The 26917-nt window shown below is 51.9% G+C and overlaps 11 protein-coding genes across 11 annotated transcripts; 5 read left to right on the plus strand and 6 right to left on the minus strand.

Moving 5' to 3' along the window:
• Positions 1 to 334: 334 nt before the first annotated feature.
• ASPACDRAFT_76851 (uncharacterized protein) lies at positions 335 to 1570 on the plus strand. The gene is made up of 5 exons (XM_020204804.1): positions 335 to 483; positions 551 to 614; positions 782 to 865; positions 978 to 1030; positions 1115 to 1570. Exons 2-5 carry the CDS (start codon positions 604 to 606, stop codon positions 1192 to 1194), a joined length of 228 nt encoding a protein of 75 aa, XP_020058790.1. The 5' UTR covers positions 335 to 483; positions 551 to 603; the 3' UTR covers positions 1195 to 1570.
• ASPACDRAFT_1854430 (sterol homeostasis protein ARV1) lies at positions 1236 to 3095 on the minus strand (the record flags this gene model as incomplete). Its single annotated transcript, XM_020197388.1, has 3 exons — positions 1236 to 2755; positions 2807 to 2860; positions 2907 to 3095. 3 exons carry the CDS (start codon positions 3093 to 3095, stop codon positions 1631 to 1633), a joined length of 1368 nt encoding a protein of 455 aa, XP_020058791.1. The 3' UTR covers positions 1236 to 1630.
• A 43-nt stretch (positions 3096 to 3138) lies between these two features.
• Positions 3139 to 5181, minus strand: ASPACDRAFT_115404 (NAD(P)/FAD-dependent oxidoreductase). Its single transcript, XM_020195896.1, has 4 exons — positions 4740 to 5181; positions 4365 to 4654; positions 3726 to 4302; positions 3139 to 3666 (listed from the first exon to the last, which is right to left on the minus strand). Exons 1-4 carry the CDS (start codon positions 4987 to 4989, stop codon positions 3401 to 3403), a joined length of 1383 nt encoding a protein of 460 aa, XP_020058792.1. The 5' UTR covers positions 4990 to 5181; the 3' UTR covers positions 3139 to 3400.
• A 1148-nt stretch (positions 5182 to 6329) lies between these two features.
• Positions 6330 to 8596, minus strand: ASPACDRAFT_115406 (MFS transporter). The gene is made up of 6 exons (XM_020195897.1): positions 8248 to 8596; positions 8150 to 8184; positions 7278 to 8033; positions 7094 to 7218; positions 6868 to 7029; positions 6330 to 6800 (listed from the first exon to the last, which is right to left on the minus strand). Exons 1-6 carry the CDS (start codon positions 8436 to 8438, stop codon positions 6474 to 6476), a joined length of 1596 nt encoding a protein of 531 aa, XP_020058793.1. The 5' UTR covers positions 8439 to 8596; the 3' UTR covers positions 6330 to 6473.
• A 599-nt stretch (positions 8597 to 9195) lies between these two features.
• On the minus strand, positions 9196 to 11370 carry ASPACDRAFT_51004 (putative bifunctional fatty acid transporter/acyl-CoA synthetase (FAT1); the record flags this gene model as incomplete). Its single annotated transcript, XM_020202421.1, has 5 exons — positions 9196 to 9367; positions 9432 to 9581; positions 9661 to 10807; positions 10870 to 11025; positions 11085 to 11370. The coding sequence occupies 5 exons, from the start codon at positions 11368 to 11370 to the stop codon at positions 9196 to 9198; spliced, it is 1911 nt and encodes a 636-aa protein (XP_020058794.1).
• A 1074-nt stretch (positions 11371 to 12444) lies between these two features.
• Positions 12445 to 14610, plus strand: ASPACDRAFT_115408 (putative peroxisomal 3-ketoacyl-coA thiolase (Kat1)). The gene is made up of 6 exons (XM_020195898.1): positions 12445 to 12844; positions 12909 to 13004; positions 13064 to 13912; positions 13967 to 14031; positions 14082 to 14193; positions 14257 to 14610. The coding sequence occupies exons 1-6, from the start codon at positions 12740 to 12742 to the stop codon at positions 14293 to 14295; spliced, it is 1266 nt and encodes a 421-aa protein (XP_020058795.1). The 5' UTR covers positions 12445 to 12739; the 3' UTR covers positions 14296 to 14610.
• Positions 14611 to 14772: 162 nt separating this feature from the next.
• ASPACDRAFT_76854 (ML domain-containing protein) lies at positions 14773 to 15973 on the plus strand. Its single transcript, XM_020204805.1, has 3 exons — positions 14773 to 15132; positions 15195 to 15411; positions 15481 to 15973. Exons 1-3 carry the CDS (start codon positions 14921 to 14923, stop codon positions 15580 to 15582), a joined length of 531 nt encoding a protein of 176 aa, XP_020058796.1. The 5' UTR covers positions 14773 to 14920; the 3' UTR covers positions 15583 to 15973.
• Positions 15974 to 16040: 67 nt separating this feature from the next.
• ASPACDRAFT_76860 (H(+)-transporting V1 sector ATPase subunit F) lies at positions 16041 to 17097 on the minus strand. Its single transcript, XM_020204806.1, has 5 exons — positions 16970 to 17097; positions 16849 to 16883; positions 16741 to 16774; positions 16532 to 16669; positions 16041 to 16436 (listed from the first exon to the last, which is right to left on the minus strand). The coding sequence occupies exons 1-5, from the start codon at positions 16994 to 16996 to the stop codon at positions 16296 to 16298; spliced, it is 375 nt and encodes a 124-aa protein (XP_020058797.1). The 5' UTR covers positions 16997 to 17097; the 3' UTR covers positions 16041 to 16295.
• Positions 17098 to 17402: 305 nt separating this feature from the next.
• On the plus strand, positions 17403 to 18808 carry ASPACDRAFT_24984 (Nur1/Mug154 family protein; the record flags this gene model as incomplete). Its single annotated transcript, XM_020199302.1, has 2 exons — positions 17403 to 17660; positions 17723 to 18808. The coding sequence occupies 2 exons, from the start codon at positions 17403 to 17405 to the stop codon at positions 18806 to 18808; spliced, it is 1344 nt and encodes a 447-aa protein (XP_020058798.1).
• An 888-nt stretch (positions 18809 to 19696) lies between these two features.
• ASPACDRAFT_25465 (putative NTP binding protein) lies at positions 19697 to 22588 on the plus strand (the record flags this gene model as incomplete). The annotated part of the gene is made up of 3 exons (XM_020199336.1): positions 19697 to 20681; positions 20802 to 21788; positions 21879 to 22588. 3 exons carry the CDS (start codon positions 19697 to 19699, stop codon positions 22586 to 22588), a joined length of 2682 nt encoding a protein of 893 aa, XP_020058799.1.
• A 1907-nt stretch (positions 22589 to 24495) lies between these two features.
• On the minus strand, positions 24496 to 26496 carry ASPACDRAFT_24908 (methylenetetrahydrofolate reductase (NAD(P)H) MET13; the record flags this gene model as incomplete). The annotated part of the gene is made up of 3 exons (XM_020199299.1): positions 24496 to 24689; positions 24743 to 25614; positions 25673 to 26496. The coding sequence occupies 3 exons, from the start codon at positions 26494 to 26496 to the stop codon at positions 24496 to 24498; spliced, it is 1890 nt and encodes a 629-aa protein (XP_020058800.1).
• Between the last annotated feature and the right edge of the window lie 421 nt (positions 26497 to 26917).

A 26917-nucleotide genomic window follows, 5' to 3' on the forward strand; every position in this document is an offset into this window, starting at 1 on the left:
CCAGGCGGTGTAGGCGGGCCCAGGCGGTGTAGGCGGGCACTTTGCCCAGCTGCCAGCTGCCAGCAAGCAGCAAGCAAGCAAGCATCACCTCTTCGGAGAAGCTCCGCCGATAACTCACCTCTGTGTCGATAACCATCATCATCCTGTCGGTCTGTCGGTCTCTGCCTGCCACGACAACCATTCTCGCCGTCCTTCACCCCCAAGTATCCCAATTGCTCGTATCTCCATATCCACTTGGCCTTCCGAACCACCCTTACCCCCGAAGCGTACACAACATCCCCGACCTCGCAATAGCAATCCATACCCCTCGAACAATCAAAGTAACCAACAGCACTCCACACCCACAGCGCAGTACACATTCCCAGACCAACCACTCAGCCAGCAACTCTCACCTACAATCAATCTATCTCCGAATATCACCCCGAGACAACAGGAGTAAAAGCACATAGTTAGGCTGGCCCTACGCTGTACGGAACAATAATTGTACTTCCTTCCACCACCACAAAGCGTATCTGCCAATCGGGACCTGGTGCTTACGCTCTCGCCACAGATTCTCTCCTCGACCTCTGGAAGACATCTCATACCGAAGCGATTATAGTCAAGATGGCGAACGGGTAAGTCACCCCCGGCCCTCGCAAATCATTCCCCGGACGGCCACCAGGAGTGCGCTTGGAAGTACCAAGCAGCAAGCAGGCTTGAATGCCCTTTCACCCACGTCCATCAACATCTCCATAACCGGAACCTCAAACCCACCCACTAACCCATGCTGCAAAACAACCAGATGGAGCATCATCATCGGCCTCATCGTCGTCGTCATCGCCTCCGTTTTGGCGTGGATCTTCAGCCCCAAGGGCGAGAATCAGACGTATGTTCATCGCACCCTCCCCTCGCCCCTAACTCCCTCCATCTTACCACCAAAGAGAGAATGCAATCTATCCGCTCAACCAAACCTCAACTAATAACATAATCGAAAACAGTGTGTTCAGAAGTACCCTGATCTTATCCTTCGTATGCTGTTATCTGATGTGGGGTATGTCTTTCCCCCATACCCTCCATGAGCCGGGCCAGGCCCCCAAAACTGAATACTGACATGTGATTCTTCTGTTATGTGTAGCGATCACGTTCCTCGCGCAGTGGCATCCGCTTATCGCGCCTAAGAGGTCGGATATTCGGCCTGATCGGGTGCCTGAGTAAATCCCTCTTTGACTTGCGATCCTGCTTTTGTGTTGAAGGAGTGTGAGTTCGGGAAGTGAGGCCTTTGTATGATGTATGTCGAGGTGGATCGGCAGGGTGGGTGTCTAGAAGTGTTGGTGATATGCTACGTACGGGCCCGTCCTGGCTTGGTTGGCGGGGAGGGTTGAATGGGATTATACCCCCGTGAATTTTGCAAGGGATTTTCTCATGTTTCTCGAACGTTTTGTATAGTTCATAGTTTATAGGTTTTCGTTGGCACGGGTGAAGGTTGTTTTGAGTTATGCGGATTCGCGAATTGCATCATGATTGTATCCTACATTTTTCTTCTCTTGGGCGAGGGGGAGTTATATGTATGTTGCGTATACGGAGGTGGAGGTAGAGGAGCTAAAAGATAAGCATGGATCTGTGTTTGTTGATGCTTCCCGTTAAGCTTAGGTTAACTAACTCCGACCAACCCCAAGATCACTCTCTGGACTGACCACCGCGCCACCAACCCCGTCACCGCCAACGCCACGGCCCGCAGATACCCGCATCCAAGCAGGATATACAGTGCCTCAATGTTACTCAGTAGCACAAGATGCGAATCCGCCGCACCCAGGGACAGCAGCGAGCCCATTAACTCGAAGAACTCGGCGAGATAGCCGGTGGGAACGGACTCTGGCAGTGCGCGCACAATACTGTCCAAGAGGGAGGAGGAAAGTGACGACGATGATGATGATAACGATGATGTGGAGGAGGTCTGTGTGGCTGTTGTGATGGCGGCGGTGATTGCTGCGACAGGAGTGAGGATGCTGTCGAAAGCTGTGGGTGAGCCAGTACTGGCACTACTGCCGATTTGATCAATGGCAGAGTGCGAAGCGGTGGTAGTGGTGGTGGTGGTGAAAGCGTTGCCGCTGCCGTCCGGGCCCCAGATGACGAGGAGGATGGGAAATAGCTTCGCGCAGCTGCTGACGAGAAGCGCGGTGCTGATGGCGGTGGGGCTTGCAGGGGAGGGTGGGGGCAATGGCTTGATATTCATTCCCATGGGGATGTTCATGGCCATGTTTTGGGCGGGGCCGGTGGAGGAGCGGCGGAGCGGCGGCGGAGGGGGGGAGTGGGCGGTTGGGGTTGGGGTTTGAGATTCGCTGCCTGTCGTGATGGTGCCAGTGGATGTTGTTGTTGCTGGATCTTGGAGAGAAGAAGATGAGCCCTGCGGGATGAGCTTAGGTGGGCTGAGGATCGTTGCAGGGGTGGGTGTGGCAGCCGGGGAGAGTTGGGAGGCTGGAAATGACGGTAGCACCGGGGTGGAGGGATGAGAGGCCTCTGTCCCGGTGTTGTTTGTTGTATTGCTCTTCGCGACGTGACCCCGGGGCGTTGGGGCGAGGATCGAGGCAAGGAGACGGATGGTGAGATGATGAGCAAGCGTCGCAAGCGCGTTCAGACTGAGGAAGAAGAGGTATTGGACGATGACGGGGGCGCGCCAAAGGAAGGTATCGACAATGGAGGGCGATTTCTCAATGCGAGCCCAGGTGAGGTAGACATCGAACAGGAGTAGGAGGATCCCGAGACGGATGATGGAGCGCTGAGAACGTCAGCTATTGAGTGATAAAGTGTTGACAGTGGGTGGTCTTACATCGAATTGGTTGTCATAGCCTCCTAATCGATTGAAGAGCAGATGGCGATATACCTGGTACATTTAGCTTTGGGTTCAATTTGCAGAGCAAGAGCCGCACCTGTGGTTTGATCAGGACAAGATCGATGAAGAGTACGACAAAGTCATATTCGACATATTTGTCGGCGAAGCGCTGGCAGCGCGGACATTGAGTCAGGCGAACTCCTTTACCCAATGATCGGTCATCAGCACGGCTGTAGGTGCTGTACAGATGGGAGACTGGATATGAGCACTCGATGCAGATGGGCATCGTGTCACTTGTAACTGATTATAAAATCATCGTTGATATAAATGCAACATGCTATGAGGAATGATGGAAGAGAGGAAAAGGAAAGGAGAAAGAGTCGACTCCAATCTCGGCGCGGAGATCAAAGGCGGTGAAGACCTTCTCCGCAGCGGCTGTCCCTGGTCTGTTTACTCCGCATCTCCACTCCAGTTCCGGCCCCTCGTTTCAACCGACGCAACAGCTGGCTAGTCAATCTATTGCATCCTAGTTGCTTTATAACCATTCTCTTCCAATGTTGACCGTCAAGAATATATTCAGGTCCTCGGAAGCTAAAGCTTACTTCCCACATCCGGGCTCTTGACATACGCCAGGATATCATTCCGACCACTCGCCAACCGTTCTGGGGTTGTCTTGAACAGCCGTGGAACTCCACTTTCCTCATAAGCTGCACCATCCACAACCATCCGTGCGATGCCCCGCGCAGACAAGAAAATCTGCGGCATGCCATGACCACTATAACCAGCGATTACGAGCTGACCGGGTTTACCTGGCACATGTCCAACATGCGGTAGAGCATCACTGCTATATCCCATCACTACTCAAACATTAGCCCAACGACCATAGGACGCAACAAGTCGATCAACAAGGGCTTACCTCCTGACCACACACGGTCCGTATATGCCCCCGTATTCTCCCAGCCGTGGAAAGTACGCTGCATATAGTTGTCAAAATATCGTGTCGCACCGTCCACCACCCGGCCATCATCAGTGTTGTGGTACCAACTGGGAATGTCCTGTTTGTAGAAGGTGGACTTCGCACCGCCCACGATGATACTACCGTCAGGACGTGGAATCAAGTAGTCATAGTCCCAGGCGTTGAAGCGCAGAGTATACGAGCAGTCCATGGGCACAGTAGGTGGGTTTGGAACCACGATGCGACTGCAGAATCCCCGCACGGGGACGATCTTGTCCCGGTACTGTGGTGCAAGGGCAGCAGTGTATGCATTGGTGGCGAAGATGACCGTCTTGGTGCGAATCGAGCCGCGGTCAGTGGTGAGGGTCCATCGTCCTTCAGCATCCGGGTCATTAGAGATCTGCCGTACCGGGGTGTTCGTCTGCAGATTCACCCCGGCGGCAATGGCGAGCTTCAGAAGGTGCATGATAAGCTTGTACGGCCACAGGCGCCCGGTGCGTTGGCTAAAGCACCCCCGAGCTCCTTTGACGGCCGACACCTGCCAAAGTCGGCGGACCTAAGCATGTGCATACATACGGAACATGATTGCGATAAACTCACAGCTTCAGCAGCCTCCAGCCCGGTAAATTTCACATCTTCTACAGACTTTACCCCCTTCGCGACCAGAGAATCATAACCCGCCTTGACCTTGGCAAGTTGGGCTGGGTCAAAGTGCACATCGCAGACGCGGTTCACTTCCATATCACAATCGATCTTCTCTTTCTCCACCAAGGCCTGTACTGCAGAGACATGTTCCATCTCGAATGCGGCCACTTCGGCCGCCGCCTTGACTCCGTACTCATTGGCCAGGTTGCCGACTCGGCTGTAGACATCGGGCTTGAGATGGCCACCTGTGCAAACCGCGGGGCAGATGGACGCCCCACAAATTAGCGAATGCTCATGATCCAGAACTACTTCATGAGCGAAGCTTCATACCGTTGCGTCCGGTAGCCCCCGAGCAAGCCTGCCGTGCTTCAAGAATGATGATGGACGGCTGCCTCTTTCCGCCGGCAGTCGCACGCTCCAAGCAATGATAAGCAGTAGATGCGCCGGCGTAGCCAGCTCCGATGACGGCAATGTCGCAGGTTTCGGGTAGAGCGTCGGTGGAACGATGATTGTCCAATGGATCGGGCTCCGACCGCCAGAATGAGGACATGCTATTTACAGCTGGAAATGGGCTGGTCATGGTGAGAGGATCGGTTGGGGACACTTGAACTATGATAGAACTATGGAAGAGGACAATGAGTAGAGCGCATGGCTCAATTCATAATTATACTGGAAGACCATTACCATATCTAGTAGCGCATACTTAGTGCCCTTGAGAGAAGATAAGGCGCCTGATAGCTATGGGCGCAACCTATAGTATTGGACAAAATCGCCGACAGGTTGCAGCGGGGAAGAATCAAACAAGACATTGCCTCCCTTGCCGGTGAGGGGAAGACGGGAGTATTGTCAGATTACTCCTTGTATACCAGGCTGGGGCCCGCTTATCTTAAATCGGGCCATCTGTTATCAATGCTAATGATATCCTGGTTCGGCAGTCTATACTTCCCAACACGGCGCGTTCGACGATTCTTCCCAGAGATTCACCAAGTTCCAGCAAAAGAGATAGTTTAAAGTGGAGGGACCCGGAAGGATTGAAATTCGACAAGCTAGAATAGAAGAAGAAAGATTTACCTTGTAGCGTAGAAAGGCAGCACATTGGAGCATCAATCATGCCCCAAGCACCCTCTTAAGCCCTAAGCAGCAGTAGAAACCCGCAATTTAACTTATCCATCATTTTGACAAGGCAGGGTCTACTACAAGTAGACAAAGCATAAAGCACTGGCCGAATCACGCCAACTACCGCCCTCCTCACCGCCCACACAGCAGAACCTAACGAACCTCGCAGCAGGAAATCCGGCTCTCCCCACATTCCAGGCCCAAAAAACGACGATCCGGAAAACTGTTCAATTTAGGCGGTGGCAGGAAACAAGGTACCTGCGGGCGCGCGGGCGGTGGTGGCTCAGCAAAAAGCGACCTGGGAAACTGTTCAATGGCAGAAAACACCCCCCCCCCTCCCCCGGGGGGGGGGGGTGTTACCGCCTACCTGACCGCCGTAACCCAGCAGAAGCTAACGAACCTCGCAGCGACAGATTCCCAGAATCTCTGGAAATGCAGAAAACCAATCTCCAAAAAACGACCGAGCAGAGTGGTTAATTTGGGCGGTGGCAGAATTGTCCTGCTAAAGCGGCAACCTATGGGTCTGCCTGCCGGGCACCAAGCGGGCGTAGGGGTCCGCCGCATGCTTCACCGCCTATGCCTACCTGTTGTGGCAGAATTTATCCGTCGGAGGGGCTATCTACTGTCGCTTTGTGGGGCATGCATACTGGATCTGGACATGTTACTATGTAGAATCTGCTGGAGGGTCCGCTACTGTTTGGGAATTTCCGGCGCTCAGAACTGGGGACTATGAGGACTCTAGCGGTGCTTTAGCAGATCTATGTCTTGATCCTTTGATATACTTTTTTACTGATTGGTAGTAATGGCGTGCAATGCAAGATTCGTAGTTGCATCTATGGATCCTCGGATCCGAGGCCTCAGTGGCTTTGTTCGGTGTATCATTCATTTTGATTCCTCAATGCCTTCTTCCAAGGCCAAAAACGAATCTACTGCCATCGATCTGCATCCTTAAACCACAGGTTCCTTCCTCTTCTTTCTCAGAAACTCCTCCTGCTCTTTCTGACTCTCTTTCAAATCAAGGAAGAAAGCCAGCCCCGCGAAGCTGGCCAAACTCAACGCAAACAGGAAATAGAATGGCGTGGAGTTATTCCCACTCGGCGAGGCATCGATGATGGCGCTCGACACCAGCGGTCCGATAAAGGAGGAGGTCTTGCCGATGATGCTGAACAGACTAAAGAAGAGGAACTCGTGGCCCCGCGGGGTGACTTCGGAGATCATGATCATGGAGTAGCTGTACCACGGGCAAACAAGCAACCCGTAGTAGACTTGATATACCTAATCCCGGAGACCTTGGTCAGAAAGTGTATGGGCGGGACCTCGACAGGGCGGAGAATGTACTTACCCAGATTTCCCAGAGATGGTGGAATCCGAATTTCTGCGTCCAGATGCCAATCATGCCCCAGCCGTCGAGGAGAATAATGGCGATGGCAACAATGTTGAACATGGTTTTGGTGGTCAGGTCGAAGCGTCGCTGGAAATACCAGAATGTATAAATGCCGACGGCCTGGATATGTTGTTAAGATTCCAGGTGGCCCCAGCATGTACGCACGATATAAGGAATTACGAACCTGGGCGGCGATACCAGCCAGCAAGACATATGTCAGTTCAAGGGAATTATACGACACAATGTTGTTTTGCAAGGTGGAGATAACGGTCACGGTGGTGTTCAATGAGTCGCCGAGGAGGAAGTAACCTAGGAGTGCACTGCAGTTAGTCCAGGCACCTTCACTTCAGAGATGCAGGTAGACATACCAACGAGATAAATCAGGCTCTGCTTCAACGTCCAGATATCCTTCAGCGCACGGACAAGCTGCTTCAATCCAGCAACAATGATATTGTTTCCCTCCGGATCCTGTCCCGGCCGACGCTTCTCCAGCACGAACCATGGTATCGACACCAGCAGCCAAACGCCACTGGCGAAGGCGATCAGAACGCTCAACCCCCAGTTGTTGTTCGCTTCGCTCGCATTGACATGCAAGGCGAACATGATGCCCACAATGATGGCGAGGATGACCAGCTCACTGACCGACTGCACGTAGAAGGCCACATTGGACAGCTGGGTGCGCTTCATCGAGTCCGCATGATCGTACTCCTCCCTCGAGATGCGGCCCGCGGAATATTCATCCGCCGCATCGCGCATCTCGATCGTGTTCCTGGCGAGGCCCGGGAACGCCGCCGTCCAGAAGGTGAGGGTCGTCTGGTACGCGATCAGCCCGACGATGTACAACCCCACGCCGACGCTCCATTTGTCCGCCTCGTGGACCCCCAGCCACGCAAAGCCGATCGCCCACGCGATGATCGACAGCACGATCAAGATGTTCGGCCGCCAGTTCCCGAAGTCGGCGAAACTGCCAATAACCAAGAATACGACCACCTGGATCGCAAACGAGATGCCGTTGCAGAGGAGGACGATACTATTGACCGACCGCTGGCGGCCGGCGAAATTCAACGTTCCCTGATCGCCTGCGGCTTGCGATAAGAGATTCTGGAACGCCGTTGGGGCAAAGTCTGCAATTGTGAATTGCTGTTAGCCTGACGACTCGAGAGTGATCTTTTTTCTTGCCGATGATACCGATCCTCATGCAGATGCCGTTTGCAGCAACAATTGGGGAAGAGAGTCTCACTGAACAAGGATAACCCATTGTTACCGATATAGTAACTAAAAGATCGTCGGAAGTATTTGTTTAGCAATTATTCCGCCAGGAGATCATACTCCACGCACGCATAGTAGGCCCAAATCTCCCATCTTGTCGTGCGATATTGAACGTCGAAGGAATCCGGTGCTCGCTGCTGCTCTTGTTCGCCGCCGCTGTCCGTAGGACTGTCTTGTAGCTCGTGAACACTGTCAACATTGATCGGCTTCAGCCCATGTTTCAAAGAGGGCTCTTCAACGGGAAGACCTGTTGAAGCCATTTCCATTCTTTTTTTTTTCAGTTTTAAAATTCCAAAACGTTGAGATTTGTTTTTTCAATGCGCTAAAGAATAGTGCGCACTGCAGGAAATTTATACGGGCGATTGACTGGCTGGAGGGGCTGGAACCCCGCGTCTAAGATCGTCAAGCGTGATAAGAGCAGATAAGGTGATTGGTACGGTCGATGGTAACGAGTAAGTCAACAGTGATCTTAAGTGGATTGTTGGTGTCGTGCGTGGGTTTTTTTCCCTTTCGTGGCCAACGAACAGAATACGCTGGGAGGCAATTTGACTGCAGGCGTGCTAAAGGATCAGACCAATTGAGCGTAACAGGCATTGGAAAGAAAGGTCTGCACTGATCGAAGGCACTAATGATATTTCGTCGGTTCAGTTGACCTTCGCCATCGCAGGATTTGTCCAGGAGCAGGGAAGGATGCAGTAGAAAGCCGGGGGGCGATGGCGAATTGTCGCGATTGCGTTGCGAGTGGTTACATTGTGGTGGACGCTCATGCACAAACAATTCCGTTTTCAGGCAGCCACTCCCCCGGGTCTTCACAGTTGCATACATCTAGTACCACGTGGTCGATTCTTGACGATCGATGCTGTCAAATCATATTGTTCGAGTCTAGACCGGCTATTATCTACACTATATAACTGCATCTATGTGTCTGAGTTCTCCGTACGAGGTCTGTACAGTACGCCACCCAAGTAGCCCCCAAGGAAAAGAAAACTGGCTGCCGCTTCTTGCCCCATGCACTCATCACAGCTTGGCCTGTCCACTTTCTATAGATGACCAGCTCTTCTCATCGAGCTTCTTGTACTGTGTGCCATCCAGCCAGTACAGCTTGTCACCGTCCCAGTCCGTCCGTGGGTCCCATCCCTTCTTGGTCAGAGCTCCTTTGGCTTGCTTGAACGTAACTCCGGTTTCCACCCTGGCGGTAGGTCAGCAAAATACTCCCTTTTGCAATAGATTTGAAATGGTAGCGGGGTGCCTACTTCTGTGTGAGTCGAATTAGCCGAGGGAAAGCATAAGACGGCACTCCCCTCTTCTTCAACTCGGGATAGAGGTTGGCCATGACTTCGGTCTCGGTGGCGGGTGAAGCATCCTCGAGGGTAATACCTGCAGCACCAGCTTGGCCATCATACCTAGTAAGAGCCACTCGTCAGCATGGAAGCACATTCAGATTGCAGTCATGGCCTGCGCCCAGGAGATTCAATGACATACGCGCTCAACTTCACACCGTATACCACGGCATCGTGAATAGCCGGAAGCCGGCAGATGTGATCTCGAATCTCGCCCGCACTCACGTTCTCGCCCTTCCAGCGGAACGTGTCACCCACGCGGTCCTGGAACCTGACCCAGCCGTCGTGATCCCGAACCACCAGATCTCCGGTGCGTTGGAACAGATCCCCTTTCTCGAAGACATCGCGCAGCAACTTCTTCTCTGTGGCGTCCTCGTTGTGGAGGTATTCGGTGAGGAGGCCGCGGCTCTTCACCCTCCCGATCGCCTCTCCTTCTTCGCCGAGTCTGGATTTCACGCAGAAGCCTGTCTTGGGATCCCGGTACGGCATTTCCGTTTCCGTGTCATATTTGACAATATAGGTATCGGTTTCCATCGCACGCTTGATGAAGCCCGAATGTCCGACCTTGCCGGCGGCCCACGCGCCCTCTCCAAAGTTATCAAACTTGGCCACTCCTTCTGTGGATCTATAGAATTCGCGGATCTCAGGCACGCCGAAGCGTTGTCGGAAACGCTCCCAAATCTCACCCCGCAAGCCATTGCCGTTGGCGACTATGCAGGCATGGTTGCGATCGTAGGGGGAAGGGGGTGTCGATAGGAGATACCGACAGAGCTCACCAATGTATAGTATGCGTGTTGCTCGCGAATCATGCACGTCCTTCCAGAATTGCGAAGCGGAGAACTTTCGCCGGAGACAGAGCGTACCGGCGTTTCCAACGGAGTAACAGATACCAGTGAAGTAAGCCGTTCCATGGAAGAGGGGAAGGGAGGAGTAAGTCCGCAGAGGGTAGTACTTGGAGCGGTTGTTGATGTCAACCGTCTGGGGGTTAGATGTGATTAGCCCCATCATGTTGCGAATAGCGCAAGCTTTGGGCTTGCCCGTGGTGCCCGAGGTGTAGATAAGTGCGCTCAGGTCACTAGGAGATCTCTTAGCAGCAGACAGCCCCGTGGGCGAAAATTGCTGTAGGTCTGCTGATGTGATAAGTTCTGCTGTACCGGAAGAAACCCCTTCGAAAGATGTCAGGTTGAAGGCGAGATGCGGCAAATCCGAACAGACATGTTGCGACAGATCGGGTGTTGAAATAATGAACTTGCTGCCGGAGACACTGAGGCAGTGAGTGAAGGTGTCGTCTGCCCAGTTTCAATCAGCTCAGCCCTAACTTCAATCAGACGTGCTCGTCACGTATCCTTACCGCGAAGGTTTGTGTTGATGAGAGCAGCAACAGCTCCGAGTTTCGAGAGTGCGTAGATGGTCACGACCATCTCCGGGGAATTGGTGGTGAAGACGCCCACGAAGTCTCCCGGGCCTATACTTCTGGCGTGAAGAAGAGCAGCAAATCGATCAACCACTGTTGCATAAGGTTAGCCGGACCGAAGCTCCTTGGGGACAATGGTTGGGTTCACATACAATCCTTCAATTGAGCATATGTCCATGTCTTGTTCTCAAACCAAAGTGCCTCGTCTGCGCCGTGACCTTCTACTTCGACGACTCGTTCGAGCATCTTGTAGATGGTGGCCGTATCGCCCAGCTGCGCAATGCGTTGACCCAAACGATTTGTCCATGATCTGTCTTTGTACAGCGCTGAGACATCACTGGCAATGGAATATTTTGCATTGAGGTATGCACCTGCCGCCACAGAGAGGGCAGATGCAATTGCAAGGGAGGATGTGCTTATCTCCGAGAAGAGCTCCATGCTGACAGTACCTAGTACTTTTCCCCAGCCTTGATCGTCTTGGGGGGGAGTGTGTATGTGTATGAGAGAGACTCGGACAGTGACGGCTGCAATTGATGGGTTCAGAAGCTATGTAATAAGGACACGGACCTCGATTGCGTCGGGTCAGTCCAGTTATCTAAGAAAAACAGCGTCTAGAGGTCAAGATCTGGGGTAGTTAACAATTAAAGGCATCCGAATGGCGAATGGGGGCTAGCAGAAAGTTCGGAATCTGGGGTCGGGAGACAAAACAGCTGGGAACTGCCGTCGTCTGGTACGGCTGTAAGTTAACGTTACCAGAGTTGGTTTATCTAAGCAACCTTTCAGACCGCGGCGGTAATTAACAGTCCAGTCGCATCCATGCAGGCTAAGTTATCAATAACTGGAAGATAGATAAATCATGCTCTCTGTATGCAATCATGTTGGGCTGGATAATCTGGCTGTCTGACTTTAGTGGGAGTATGGTTCTATTCCGCCCAGCAGCGAGGAGGGAGACTCTGCATATGAGCCAGATGGTAGACTTCAGTCCCATCATCGTGAACAGTTTGGCAGTTAATCATTGACTGTCCGCTCTGAGTCGGACCGTCGGGGTCGGGACATGTTTGCCAAAGTCGTCCCCTTCTACTCGATTATCCTCAGCTGTCATGATGAATCCCGTGTATTATTTCAATGCACGGGGTATCTGACAAGATAACCTTGGAAACTTGACCCGCAACTGACAGGACGCGCGGGGAGAACTCACAGAAGAAATCCCAATGAGAATGGAAATCCGGAGGGGCCGACCACCGACTGAGCCGAGGCCGACTGAACTTACCGTATCTTACCAATCTTACCAGTTTTACCACTCCAGTACAGGCTTCCTCCCCGAGTCTGCAGCAAACCACTCACGCCTCGGCTTGAACTACGTGTCGGCCATTTGAACTGCCTCTATGCTCACCCGGCCTTTCCATGGATCACCCACAGACCCAATTCACATCTGTACGTAAAAGGTTGGCGGAGAGAACCTCATGAGGGGGGGGCAAAGGTGGATACACTGGATACAGTAGACCCGCTCGATCGGCATTGCAAGCCTGGTCGCTCCCACTCCCTAACCCGATCTCGGCTCGGCTGCTTTTCTGCATCTGGCTTGCCCTGTTGTTGCTGGAGCCGCGGCTGTTTGTCCGGCGGCGGTTTGCCCCAGCTTAATAAAACAATCCCAACTCCTGGGGAAGAGTGTCTGATCAACCTTTCTATTGTTTCTTTGCTCTGACCTCTGACTTTCTTTCTCATACTCACCGCAGCCTCCTAATAGTCGGGCAAAGAATTTCTTTCAACTTTAAGTGGGAAAGAAGAAAGATATAGAACTAGCACAATGTCTTCCCCTCAGCAACGGTTATCTTCGATCGCAAACCAGCTTGCCAGCCCGGCAGCTGCCTCTGCCCGGCAAAAGCTTCTGACCCAGAACCCTGACGATATTGTATGGCACTACAGCAACCTACCCTGATCCGTATTCTAGACTGGAGCTGACTTGAGATTATTAGGTGATCACATTTGCCGCCAGAACTCCCCTCACAAAGGCCAGAAAGGGCGGACTCAAAGACACTACGCTTGACAACCTCTTGATCTCGTTGCTCACAGTAAGTCATTTGTGTCTGCTTGCGTCACTTGCCCGTTGGCTGACCGCATCATCCATTAGTCTATTCGCGAAAAATCTAACCTGGACCCGAATCTCGTTGAAGATGTTTGTGTCGGGAACGTCTTGTGTCCCGGTTCCGCCTATGTTGCACGCTCTGCAGTATTGGCTGCAGGATTTCCGGTAACTGCAGCTGCTTCTGTTGCCAACCGTTTCTGTTCTTCTGGCTTGCTGGCCATCCAGAATATCGCCAACCAGATCATCGCTGGATCCATTGACGTCGGCATTGCGGTTGGAGCGGAGAGCATGAGTACCAATGCCGATGGAGGCGCGCCTGAGATGTCCTCCCAGGTCACGGCACACCCCATTGCTTCGCAGAATGCACAGCCCATGGGCCAAACATCCGAGAACGTCGCCGCTCAATTCAACATCTCTCGTGAACAACACGACCAATTTGCGGCAAAGAGCTACCAGAAAGCCGAGCACGCTCAGAAGTCAGGCTGGTTTGAGGATGAGATTGTCCCCGTCAAGACTCAAATCAAGGACCCCAAGACTGGTGAGGTGAAGGATATCATCGTCGATCGCGATGACGGTATTCGATACGGCACGACTGCGGAGTCGCTGGGCAAGATCCGCTCGGCCTTTCCCCAATGGAAACCCAGCGCCACCACGGGTGGAAACGCCAGTCAGATAACCGATGGTGCCGCAGGTCTGATTCTTATGAAGCGTTCCCGCGCCCAAGAACTCGGTCAACCCATTCTGGCTAAGTTCTGCGGCGCCACCGTGGCCGGCTTGGAGCCCAGAATCATGGGTATCGGTCCGTCCATCGCTATCCCCAAGATCCTTTCCAAGGTCGGGCTGTCCAAGGAGGAGGTTGATATCTTCGAGATCAATGAGGCCTTCGCATCGATGGTACGCGCACTTTCACTCCATAAAAGCACGATCAAGGACTAACTCTCCACATAGGGAACGTACTGCGTGCAGAAGCTAGCCTTGGACGAGGCCAAAGTTAACCCTCGAGGTGGTGCTATGTAAGTCTGCGTGGTTTCTTTCCGAAGCATCATCTGCTAATTGAATCTAGTGCTTTCGGCCACCCCCTGGGCTGCACTGGAGCTCGCCAAGTTGTCACCGCCCTCTCAGAGCTGCGCCGTCAAAATAAGAGAGTCGCGGTGACCTCGATGTGTGTCGGAACCGTAAGTTCACTCCAAGTAGAGTAGCCGATTACTGCTCAATGCTGACTGAGGTTTTCATTTTAGGGCATGGGAATGGCGGGCATCTTTGTCTCCGAGCATTGAAGCAGAGGTTGAACCTGTAAATAGCTATATTTTGATGAATACGTCCAATACATAAGTTTAAGAGAGTCAGGAGTGAAGCCATTATCTGTGTGTTGGTCAGTTATGAAAGTTTAGCATTGCGGAGATTGATGTACAAGGCATATGCGTGAACAACGATAAGCTGTGCCCTTTGGGCCGGTGTGTGGTGGGTCAATAACCCCAGATTGAGTACCTTTACTCCATAGCAAAGTGGTCCATACTACAATAGACCTGAAGAGGTCATCAAGAATCACAATTGGAATGAAGCCACCAGCTCGAGAACTCGAATTAAATTAGATTGATCGGCCATGCATTCATTTCAATTCCAATAGGCAAGGACTGGAAAGGGCGCAGGCGCCATCACGTGGGTTTCCCCCCCTAGCCGTCGTCATCGGCGGCTGCCAAGCCAGGTACGTCCCATGACACCGCTCTTCGTCTCCTCCATTTCGCCTCCTCACCGTGCATCACTCCGCTTCCCATTAAGCTCTTCTGCTCGTAAACTATACAGCATATACTTTATCCTCACCCGCCCATTTCGTTCTCAGCTCCCACATCGCGCTCACTTCGTTAGGTCACAACACGCCACAGTCCCCCAGGTCTTGCAACCATGAAGCTCTTATCTACTGCCGCCGCAGTCCTCCTCAGCGTCGCTCCCTTCGCCGTTACCGCTCGGTCGATCGACTTCTTCAACTCGCAGTCTCCGATCAGTACCAATGGAATCCCTGTTAAAGGCGATAATCCCTTAGAATACTGCGCTAATCCTTCCGGCGACGTCCTCGAGATCAAGAAAGTCGACTTGTCCCCTAATCCTCCTCTTCCGTACGTCGTACTGCGATACAGCCGCTTGTCATCCCGTGATATTCATCGCTAATCTTTCGCAGTGGCCATACTCTTACAATCGAGGCCAGTGGCACATTGAAGGAGCCGATCGAGAAGGGTGCTTACGTTCTGCTCGAGGTCAAATATGGTCTGATTACTCTGATCAGGCAGAAGGCCGATCTCTGCGATCAACTTACCAATGTTGACCTCGAATGCCCGTTGGACAAAGGCGATCTGGTCTTGACAAAGCAGGTCGACCTGCCCAGTCAAATTCCTCCGGTACGTTCCACTACCACGAAGACCCAAACTGCCACGAACCGAAACTGACCTAAGGCATCTATTATTTAGGGCAAATACACGGTCCATGCCGATGTCATGTCTGTGAATGATGAGCGGATTACCTGCCTCGACGCGCGAAACATTGAGTTCAAGAGGGGCTCTCTCTTCTAAATGCCACTAGCATAACTCCGGGTGCTTACCACTCATCTTATGATGCACATCAGCTGTGGATTGTGCTAGATGTTCACGAGCTCTTTCACTGCCCATGATTGTTTGTATTGCAAGCTGACAACCGTCTTGTGACCTCCTTTGCTTTAAGTCCGGTTATTATGTCCAGTTATTCTGCTTGTTGTTGACCAGTGCTCCATTAGCTGCTGTTTTACGCTTCACGATCATTACTACTCGGCCTCCTCGCCTGCGTTCTGTTATTTATGGCGTTCTGGAGCATTTGCTCAGAGGCATAGCATACTGTCATATTCTTCACGACCGCTCACCGTTGGGCTTCCCCTGTCACCATAGTACTAATACCATGTGTACCAAGATCAAATGAGGAGACTTTGTCTGCTAGCGTATCAAAGATTAAACTCCAGACACCGTAATCAGAGTTAACAGTGTACATAGAGACTGGTATGTGAAAAATAATACCATTAGACAGGTTCTGAATATCAGCAACGCTCTTGCAACATTGACAGGTGGAAGTCTATGAACAAATATCATGGGTATCTTTCTCCCGCTTTGGGAACAGTCGTTCTCCATAACAGGCGGGAGCGACCAAGTAAAGGAACAACAGGTAGTAGGGAAGCGTATGCAGCAGGGTCGATCGAGAATCTAGTCTTGTATTGATTGCTCCTAGTGGACAATCTCCTGTCCCTCCTGTCTCTGATTTACTCTCCAAAGAGTCGGCGCACCCGCTTCAACACGCTATCCTTCTCGGGATCGTAGGGATGGTCCTTGCTGGGAATCTCGAGGACCGCGGGGAAAGCCTCGGCATATGAATCGACGGCGTGGCGGATGCGTTCCGCAATCTGAGTATAGTTGTCAATATCGGGGCATTCAGCGAGCAGGCATCGCTATCATCGCGATTGAACGCGTGCGACTATCACGCTGTTCCATCACGTACATGTTGGTTGATGAGCAGGACGGCGATATCCTGTCGCTCCTGCGTGAAGCTGTGGAATGCTTTTTCGATCGCAGAGGTTTCCGTCTTCGAGTCTACGACAAGGAAGTTTCGTTGCGCGTCGGGGCCATCTGTGACGTGCTTCATCGGAGGGTCAGTTGCTGGTCGCATGCTACCCAATGTTCTTCGGATACTTTCAGGGTAACACGTACACCGATACCCGCGAGGAGAAGTCCCGTTACGGAGCTGCACGTTTTGGGTGTCCAGTCAGTTCGCGAATGACTTGTTGAAAAGGAATTCCGACGAGAGGTAGGATTTACTCTTCATCTCCGATGACAGCAAGGAACTGCCGTTCCTATCGGGCCGTTGGAGGTCAGTATGCGGGCTAGCTCAAGCAACAAAAGCGGGGGTGCTTTAAAAGGGGAGGGGGGGGGGGGTTACCTTGTAGGAGACGGCCGCAGCCGACATGGTGTTATTGTAAAAAGGAGGATGGATGTAGAAAGATGGGCTCGCCTGATCGGGTTTGTCAGGCGTTGCGAATGATCCAAGTAAGGTCTGCGGAGACAAACGCACAGCTGGCCCCGTAGTGAGTTGAGTCTCGATCCCGATAAGTTCAGTCCATCGGACGTCGTCATACTAAGTTAAGCCCCGGAGTCTGCTTATCTAAGCGGGGCCGGCCGCTAAGTTCACTCACTTATCCCTCATTGTTGTTTACAACCGGGAGGAAAACTTGCGGCTTTGACTCAATTAGCTTATCACGAGCTTGGCTCCTCAATAAGTTCTGGTTTACAGTCACTCTCCTCTGGGCATATGTCTAGCTTGCTTCTCACTTCCATTAACATCCCCATTTCCTAGCAGCCTTGCCGTCTCCGCCATGCCCCGGCTTGTGCGCCGCCGCCCGTTGACAGAGCGCATCGCATCCTACCTGAACCCTCTAGACTTTCTATTGTGGCTATCCGAGGAGGTCGACACTCATGACTGGGATCAATTCGAGAAAGACTGGGCATTGCCGCTCGGTGTGCTCCTGAACCTGACTTTCCTCATCGCCCGAGCCAACAGTCAAACAACGGGCAGTCAAGCTATAGATGATGTGTTTGGCGACGATGAAGGCACACCTTGGCTGAGTTGGTTGGTACGTGCGATCTTCTCATATGGCTCGAATTCAAGCAGCGGTGCTCACCTGTTTATCGATAGGCCTCCTTCTTGGTACACCTCCTTACGACATTTTCCGCCTTCAACGCCTTCTATACTTTTTATCGTAAACGCCTTTATCGTCTCTTCGAAGCCTCGATTGATCGTGCCCCCGCAACACCATCGGCGCACCGAGTGCGAGTCGACTCAACCCCTACAACTGCGTCTCCTTTGCGGTACTTGGCCGATGTAGTGTCTGGATCGGCACAATCGAGAGCGCATCCAGATGCTCAACGCGATGTTTGGGAGCTCGCTGTCTGGGATCCTTTCCCCATCTGCATTCGACTGTTCTGCCTGTTCAGCCCCGGCCATGTTCTAGTCTATTGGTTATTCCTACCGACTCATGTGTCTGATCCCCGCCCCAGCGTTACCATTGTGACCACTCTCTTCCTGGCAGCTCTGCTTTCAGTGCAGATGACATTCCTGTCCTCATCCTACACACAGCAGGCGAAAGACAACATGCTGGTTCATAAAGAGGTTCTCCGCGAGTATGATACCAAATATGTGCATCCTCGAACCCAACCTCTAATGAGGGATGTTGGAACTCAATTCTCGGAGTCTGATACCGACATCAAGCACAACAAGGTCGACACATTCACACCAACCTTCGTCATCAACCGAGGATTCAAGACGAGTCCAAACCCTAACTATATCAAACATATCGACCCCGAAGGATTCTCGTCAGGACAGCAATCCGCAGCGGGTACACCTAGTGGTCCCACATATCGTTCAAGTGCCCTCCAGACCCCTAGTCATTTGCGCGATGCTTCCCCTGTTGTCCGCAACCCAGTTGCATCAATTCGCCAACCTCAATTTCGACGAACTCCAACCGCTACTGGCGACGGAGGTAGCCTTGGGGTTTATTCTCACGCTAATTCTCCATTGAGAAAATCGGTCTCGGCGAATCTGGACCGCCGACTCCAAAGTAACGGAGACTTTTTCTACAAAGAGCGTGGTACAAGCGCAGTGAAAAGGCAGTCTAGCCCACTCAAACGGAGCAATGTGCCTGGGGGAGAAAGTCCAGCCACGCCAGGTCCCAGGCGGAGCCAGCCTGGCGCACGCCGTGAAACAACCCATTTCTTGTTGTAAGCATTCGGTATACGCTCAAACCTCCCTTGACCAGGTTGGCAGCAAAAAGTATTTCTTGTACAAACCATATCAGCAACTTTCGTCATGGCCCATCCCGTGACTTTGCATTCTCCAAGCATCAAGTACGGCGTTTAGTGTGTTCATCTGATTTTATTTGTCCTTGTTTATTTTTCCTTGTTTCTGAGATAAGGTCTTCTCAGAGCGGCGTTGAAGATTTCCAGTCATTTTCGGGAATGGAGTTCCCGATAGCCAGCCACTGTACAATATGCATTTCGATCCTCCGCAATCCTGAAGACCGTCTGTCTTAACTGGCCTTATCGTGTTTCTGTTGATCTGAAATCACTTCTACTTGCCTGTGAAGTGAAGGTTGCATGGCGATTCCAACGCACTCCACTTGATCACTTGATGGGTGTAAGGGCTATTGAGTTCCGTCGTTTCCTCAATTTTCTTTCCAATGCGACCAGCAGGAAGCATACTGAAACTCGGGCCTGCGTGCGGCTTCCATGCCAAATGGTATCAGAAGTTTGAGCTGCGCATTCCGCATTGGTCAGCCCGCCCTCTCCTGCCTAGATGTTCACACATTCTTCAGTGAGGCGAGCCTTGGCCGTCCAACATTCCACCCATATCATTACGCCTGTTATCCCTTAGCATTTCCTCAGCAGAACGCGTCTAGTATTGGTTTCCCCAGCCTTTCTCGCATAATGTTCGCCTGGCTCCGTCGAGCCTCGTTTTCGTCCACCACATCGTACTGTACACCTTACCGCACACTAGTCCTCGCACAGCTCCCAAATCAACGATATCGCCATCACATTCATCGCAGAGGGAATGGGTCGGTGTATTGATGCAGCCTGAAGCTGCCGGTGTTCCCTGATTGAGCAGCGGTCAAAGATGGAACACGCCCTCCACCTACCGAGCAGCGATAACATGCTGCAACTTCGAAATCCTCGTGGCAAGCGCACCAGACCCCATGACGCAGCAAAGCCCCCAGCACAAGGCATAGGGCTCCCAGGTCGGCGAACTGAACAATCTACACCGTCCAAGTCCGAGGACCCGAAGACGATGTCGGACACCGCGGCGCGGAGAACCAAACCCACCAAGCTCCCACTCCCTAAATCCCCCGGCGACAAGACCAAAGAATCTGCTGGAACACGACTTGCCGTGACTGAAACCAAGGAACAAGAAGGCGATCGCACTATTCGTCCAAAGAGATCTCTTGGGGCGTTGTCACTTGCTGCGCCGAAGCAGGCCGAGAAAGGAGGCGATCAATACTGGCGTAAAGTGCGAGACAGGTTCGAGAGGGAAATACCAGCTCCGTTGCGCAGTAAGGAGAAGCACAAGGAATACTATCAAGAGGCATACCGGAAGATCGTGTCATTGGCTACTTCACCCAGGCAAGAGATTGCTAACTATAAGTTGAGATTAACGGGAGGTATACCCCGGGATGACAAGTTACATACACGACCCGTCGGCTTGCGGAAAGATGTTCCAAACCTACATCTTGACAATCGACCTTCTCCAGGAACAAACTTCTGGAAATCCGAGACTACTCAAGCCGTTGGTCAAAGAAAACGCCCAAATACCGGAGAACGAGGGCCAGGTTTGCCGACCACTGAGACCACGCAGCCACCAACATCCGAGAAAACAGATGTAACGACCGACTCATCCGACCAGTCATATCCGATATCACCAATATCAGCACCTGCAAGTTCAGTGACCGACTGGGAGGATCGGTTTGTTGTCAACATGCCGTCAGCGAGAGAGCCAAATCCTTTGCATTTGAATGCACAGCAGATTTCCAAGTTCCAGCAGAGCATCGAGAGGGTTCACAAAGAGGGTGGAACAATGCTCGATCCTGAGACGCTTCCAAGCCCCCGTACCACCACTCCTGAGGACAAAATCATGCCTAGCGACCAACGCGAGAAAAAAATGATTGGTCTGGACGGCCAGGAGCCGAGTCCTGATCCACCTTCTTATGAGAACAACGATAATGAAGGCGCCGGGGAACCACCTCGTTATTATAGTCCTGATGAAATTGGAAAGCCACGGTTCAGCACGATTTGGGAAGAGTCACCTGGGCAGTCGACCAACACGCCTTTTGCAGCTAACGCCGACGGCTCTTTTTTAGGATGCAAGGAGATCAACGGACCGAACGACAAGAACCCGGACGAGATTTTGCTTTTTTCGACCACGGACGAGCGCCCCAGGGTCATCGACATTCCAGGCCCCAAATCCAAGATTCCCAGAGAAGGAAGAAGAGCCACGACACACGCCCTCACACCAGCAGCCCAAGAAAAGGCGCCCCCTCAGCAAGATCGAAACCCAACTTCACAGAATTCGAACCTTGCCCAATGCTCGAAGCAGTTGCCCAAGACGATGTGCAAGGACACCAATTGTCGACTGCCACAGAAGTCCGAAAATCTCTCGAAAGAGAATGTTTCGAAACTCCCTCTGAAAGAAAACCGGGCACCTCAGGCAAACACGACGACAAAGACTCACGAGCAAAAGCCACACCGCAAGTCCGACGATGTATTCATTATCACACCCACTATCACACGCACTATGGTTACGATGACAGACCTGAGGGCCCATGCTCAAAAGACCCCGGGCACACAGGAGCCCACATCTCGAGCCGCAGGAGAGATCATCACAGGCACACGGACAAAGTCCCAGGCAGGCTCATCCACGGCAGGCCTGCGACGAGTGAGGCAAAACTCGTGGGAAAGACAGACTGCAACTTGCACACCATCCTCCAAACCGACCTCTCCAAACTCAGTAAGCCCAAAGGCAACATCACCGACACAGATACCCACCATCAAACCTCGGGGCACAGAAACCGAACGCCGAACGTCGGACAAGCCAAGGCCTATACGTGGATTCATCCGTACGTCCGGGGCGTCAAAGGCGATAATAGAAGGCCCGAGCAGTCTTCCGCGAGGTAATCCTCCTCCACAGAATCATCCACCTTGCCTGGCACCTGGAAGTGGGAACACACCACCCATGGTATCACGAGGCGTGTTCGAGCCCTCCCCTGAGCTGAAGACATCATTGGTACAAGACAATGTGGCACAAGTGGCAAGCGCATCAGCTGCTCCAGATGTATCGCCTTATATCGGGACTACATCGTCTGGTCCCGAAATCTCTCCCCAGAATTCTATCAGTCGAGACGGATCGGAGGAGAGACTTTCACCTCGCGAACTCCAGAGCTTCGAAGTGGCCGAATTGGACGGACAGCAAGTTTATGAGACACCTCGAGAAGAAGGGGTATTTCATTTCAACGTCACGGACTTCAATGCTGATATCCTCGGGGACCCAGCGAAGCAATCCGAGAGCGGTACGAAACGGCCCGAAAGCACGGAGGAACCAGCCGACGACCAGCCCATATGGACTCTTATCAAAGACGCCATCATAGACTCCGCAATACAGCTTCAGCAACTCTACAGCCAAGTGATGGTAAATCGCGACAACAAAGCGATGCTGGTCCGCATTGCTTTCAACAGCATTCTCATGATGATAGAGCACTGCCTTCTGGTGCTCAAGAATTTCCTAGCATTCCTCTCCCTCTACAACTCCACCGGTGCCTGGCCCAGACCGTCCCGAAAGGACCTGGTCCGCTCGCTGATCGACCATTGCCAGGCCGCGCTGTACATTGTTACCCTGGGATTCTGCATGATGATCATCGGTCGCGCAGCGGGCTATGTCGTCCTCGTGAGTACATGGGTCATTTGGTTCGCGAAACCGTTTGCCTGGTTCTTCGGAGCCCTGGGTCGGGCATTGTGTTGATTGGGATGGATGGAAAATTTGGGTTCATCCCGGCTTATACTGTATACTATATGCTGGGGCGGTAATACTGTGTTAGTTTTTCCCTCCCGCAGTCTCGAGGCGTCATGGGTGTGTTTGTATGTGGGGGAGTTATCAGAAGCGCCGGCGATGTGCTTTTTTCTCTCCCTGAGATTGCTTTTGTTTGCGATTGGCCTATGTGTCTAGAACGGATTCTCCTCTTGTAGAGTGGGGCTGGGTGCCACCATGGCGGTGGGGTTGTCTTACATTTTACGAGGTTCCTCTTCTGGCGTTCGTTCTGCAGCCATTCATTCTTATGCCCACTCAACGGTGCTGTCATTTATTATCATCCTTCGAATATGAACAAACAGACGAATCCTTATTGCTGCATTTTGCTGTAGATCTTGAGATGCTAGGTAAACGGTACACGGGTCTAGTTTCGGATTGGTAGGTAGGAAATCCATTGCAGTCTGGGACAGGAACAATGTGCGCCTGCCATCTGGCAGCTGAGTGAGTCTGTTAACCTCCTCGGCTTCCTTGCTTACTTGATTAAGTCAAGTCAGCGGTCCCCCTTCTCGTATCAAACAGCTTACATCTACATCCAGATGAAAACCCGTACTGCGCACAAAGGCTCTACTTTTTCTCGGTCGCTGCGAGACAAGCACTAGGTTTATTACCGGAATTCAAGCGGAGAACTGTTCTCTTACCCGTCTGTGCAAGACGAGGGAGGGGGGGGGCAATTCGTTGTCTACGCGGCGCCGATGAGATACACAAACACAGTGAGTCGAGATAGTTGTGTTGATAGTATGTTCCAGTCAATCAGAGAAGGCACAATGCATGAATGGTGGATATCCTCCCTTCTCGTTACTGTCTTCTCCGAACCTCCCACCGGGGCACTCCTCACCCGGTAATTCCTTCCTTCCTTCCTCAAGAATGCCATGTCAATCGGCCACCGTCAACCCCGACCACAAGGTGGGCCGGACTCGGCATCACGATCACCGCCGCCGCTAAATGTGAAAAAGAAAAGCACGAAAACTTTTGAACAGCCAAAATCGATCCCTCATTTAGAAAGGAAAGATGGCAGATGGAATGAGATGAGACGCGAAGAACAAGAAAGTGATCCATAAAGGCCAGAACAGTGTATCGTGCGCAGGTTGATGGGTAAATATAAAAAGCAATGAAAATGGACCATTCTTTAACTTGACTCCGCCTGTATATTTCTTGCCTTATCCCATGTTGAAAAGGATGCGCTTTTGTTTTTCCCAAGTTTGGATCCCAACTCCGTTATACCCTACCTTTTGTGTTGAATTTTTGATCGTCGCTGTGCATAAACAAGAAAGTTGAATTTGCCCGCAGAGTCGTCGTTGGTCTGAACGGCGCTTATTGAATGCGATGAAGGTGAAAATGACAAAAAGAGAAGACTGGTGTCTTCCAAAAGCGTCGAGCTCTATCGTGGAAAATAGATGAAAAGGAATAAACGTTGAGGTTCCATGCTCGATGTCGGTGTTGTTGTGCAAAACGCAAAAAAATGCCATGCGAGGGGTATATGTTAAATATTAAGAGATAATTGTGAGTGAGAAGATAAGATGTCATGTTGAAGTATCATAAGAATCGCTCAGAGAAGAAATCGTTGAGAGGTCTTCAGTTCATGCCGCCGTTAAACGTTTCGTTGAGTTGCTTGTTGTGGCCCGAGTGTTCCTGACTCAGGGCCGCGGGAATAAGTCGTTGAGAATAGATAGATGTTGAATTAGGTGTAGTTGTAATCGTCATGTGTTGAAATTAGTAAGTAGTCGGGAGACGGGTTGAAGAGGATGCATGCATGAGAATGCATAGCACGATCGTAGACTAAGCGTGTGAGCCCGTCGATATGCCTGTTGAAAGCGGCATTAAAAAAGGGAGATCGGAGTATTCTAGTTCTTGACTGGAAGCTCCGTTGTGGTTCCATTCGCAACGGTGCCGTTGGTGGCTTCGACTCCGTTCGCGACGCCGTTTTGATGAACCTTGGTTTCACCATCCTCGACCGCAATCTCGGTATCGAGATCCTTCACGGTCAGATCCTTGAAGAGGTCGAAGAGGCTGCTGGTGTTGTGGAAATCATTGTTCACTGTAGGGTGCAGATCAGTACTAGCCCTCATATTGATGAATGCATGCACTTACCGATGTTAACAAGAGACCAGTCATCGACAACGCTCTGGATCAACTTTCTGCTGGGGCTGGAAGCATCGTGACATTTGGCCCAATCTTCACCAAGACGGTATGCCTCATCCTTCCAAGCCAAGAAACTGACTGTCTCCACAATCGTAGGCTGGACAATCTCTCGTCCCGCAAAGATACCCCAGGTTAGAGCATTGGGGCTGTCATTAGTGTTGGTCCGCAGGTTCCCATTCTTAGAGACAGCGTGGTATGTGAGGTAACCGTTCTTCTCGATGCGGGCAATCAAGTCATCAAGCAGATAGGAAGGAATCAAGAGTTCCAGGTATGCCTTCTGATAGACATAACCGTTCTTGGGACCCCATCCATATACCGGGTGGGAGGATTTCACACCATTCACGGCCGGCTGAGAGTTGATGGTAAAGATACCCTTCTTGTTTAGCTCGATAAGGTCATCCTTGATAGCGTTGGCTTCGGCAGTAATCGGGCTGTCACTCCAAGGCAGTCGCGCCAACTTGCCTTCTAGGAAGTCGACAAATATATGGGTGATGTCCCTGATAGACTTAGGTTGTCCCCACAGCTTGATGTTTTGCTCGTTCGTACCCTTGAGACCAATACCATAACTGTCAAGCTCGCCGAAGGCAGGCGACCGAGAATCAGTCCAGCGTCCGTTAGGGAATTCATCCCAAGTCTGCGTGCGAGCGATGTAGGAAGAATTGCGGTTCCGCCAGAAGATGGGACGAACATCTTCGCCTCTGCGATTGAGACCAAGCGACGGCCGCCAAGGCAGGGCTCTCTGAAGCGGTGTCTCCTCGGACGGTAGAAGGTTGAGATCTTCGAGCACCAATTGTGTTGACTGAGCGAGGTTCATTGTGTAACTGGCAGCAATTGTCAGATCCTGTCAGAAAGTAATTAGGCAAAAAAGGTATGACTCACAAGTGCAGGTGGTTGAGACCGCTCTGGAGGAGCCTTCTACACATGTCCGCGACCAGGCGCTTACCGATGTTTCTCACAGCGGCATCGTCGTTCTTAACGGGCTCCAGGGCCTCCAGCCACTCAGGCGGAATCCGCGTTTTCGTCCACTCCGATCGTCTGATGAATGCAGCATACGTCTGGATGGGCATAATACCGGGGATGATGGGCACCGCGACGCCCTTGTTGCGGCATTTCTTTACCCAGTCAATGAAGTTGTCCGTATCGTAGAACATCTGAGTAATCACGAAAGAGGCTCCTGCATCGACTTTCTCTTTAAGGTGATCAATCAGAAGATCAACGTCCGGGTTGTCATCCGCACCCTCGGGGTAACCTCCGACACCGATATCAAAGTGATTGCCGTATTTCTCCCTAATGTGCTTCACCAGGTCCTTCGCATAGCGGAATCCTCCGTCGGTGGCTTCCCAATTTTCCTTTTCACGAGGGGGGTCTCCACGAAGAGCCAGGATGTTGGTGCAGCCAGCCTTGTAAGCGGCCTGGAGCGCAGCATCCACCTTCTCGACGGGCATATCGGTACATGTGAGGTGCATACAAGTTTCCAAGCCATACACCGATTGGGCAACATTGACCATTTCGCAAGTCAAATCGGACAGGCGGCCGCCAGCTCCCCAGGTGATGTCGATGAAGGAGGGACCCAAGGCGTGCATGCGATCCATTCTGTCGTAAAGGTTCTGGACACCCTGGGCTGTTTTGGGTGGAAAGAACTCGAATGAGATTCCTGGTCTCCCAGCAGCCTCATTCTGGGAAAGCTTCTCTTTGATATGCATGGTGTAGGGTCAACTATGGGGGAAAGGTCTTCAGTCAGAAGAATTGCTGCGGCACAGAGGCGATTCGGAAGATCATCCTAAACTCGACTTACACAGCAAAATCAAGGCCTATTCCAAGTATTCCACACAGGTGGAGATATAGCAAGGTACAGGGTGACTTCTTTCAAATTCCGTCCGAGAGATGGTAGTTACGTTGGCTCTCTGGTTCCACCGGGGATGCCAGACCACGTATAACGGAGACGGAGGAGGCGGGCTACACAAGCAAAGAGGGCCTAACAAACCCCCGTGCAATGCAAAAAGTATATAGAGCAGCAAATGAGAAGGGAAGGGGAGTAGGAATAGTGAAAAGGGGAGGAAAGAGAGAGCGAGAGAGAGAGAGAGGAGGGAAGAAGGAAGAAGAAGTCCGGACTAAGTAAATCAG

The sequence above is a fragment of the Aspergillus aculeatus genome (assembly GCF_001890905.1).
Source record: "Aspergillus aculeatus ATCC 16872 unplaced genomic scaffold ASPACscaffold_4, whole genome shotgun sequence".
Classification (NCBI taxonomy): Eukaryota; Fungi; Ascomycota; class Eurotiomycetes; order Eurotiales; family Aspergillaceae; genus Aspergillus; species Aspergillus aculeatus.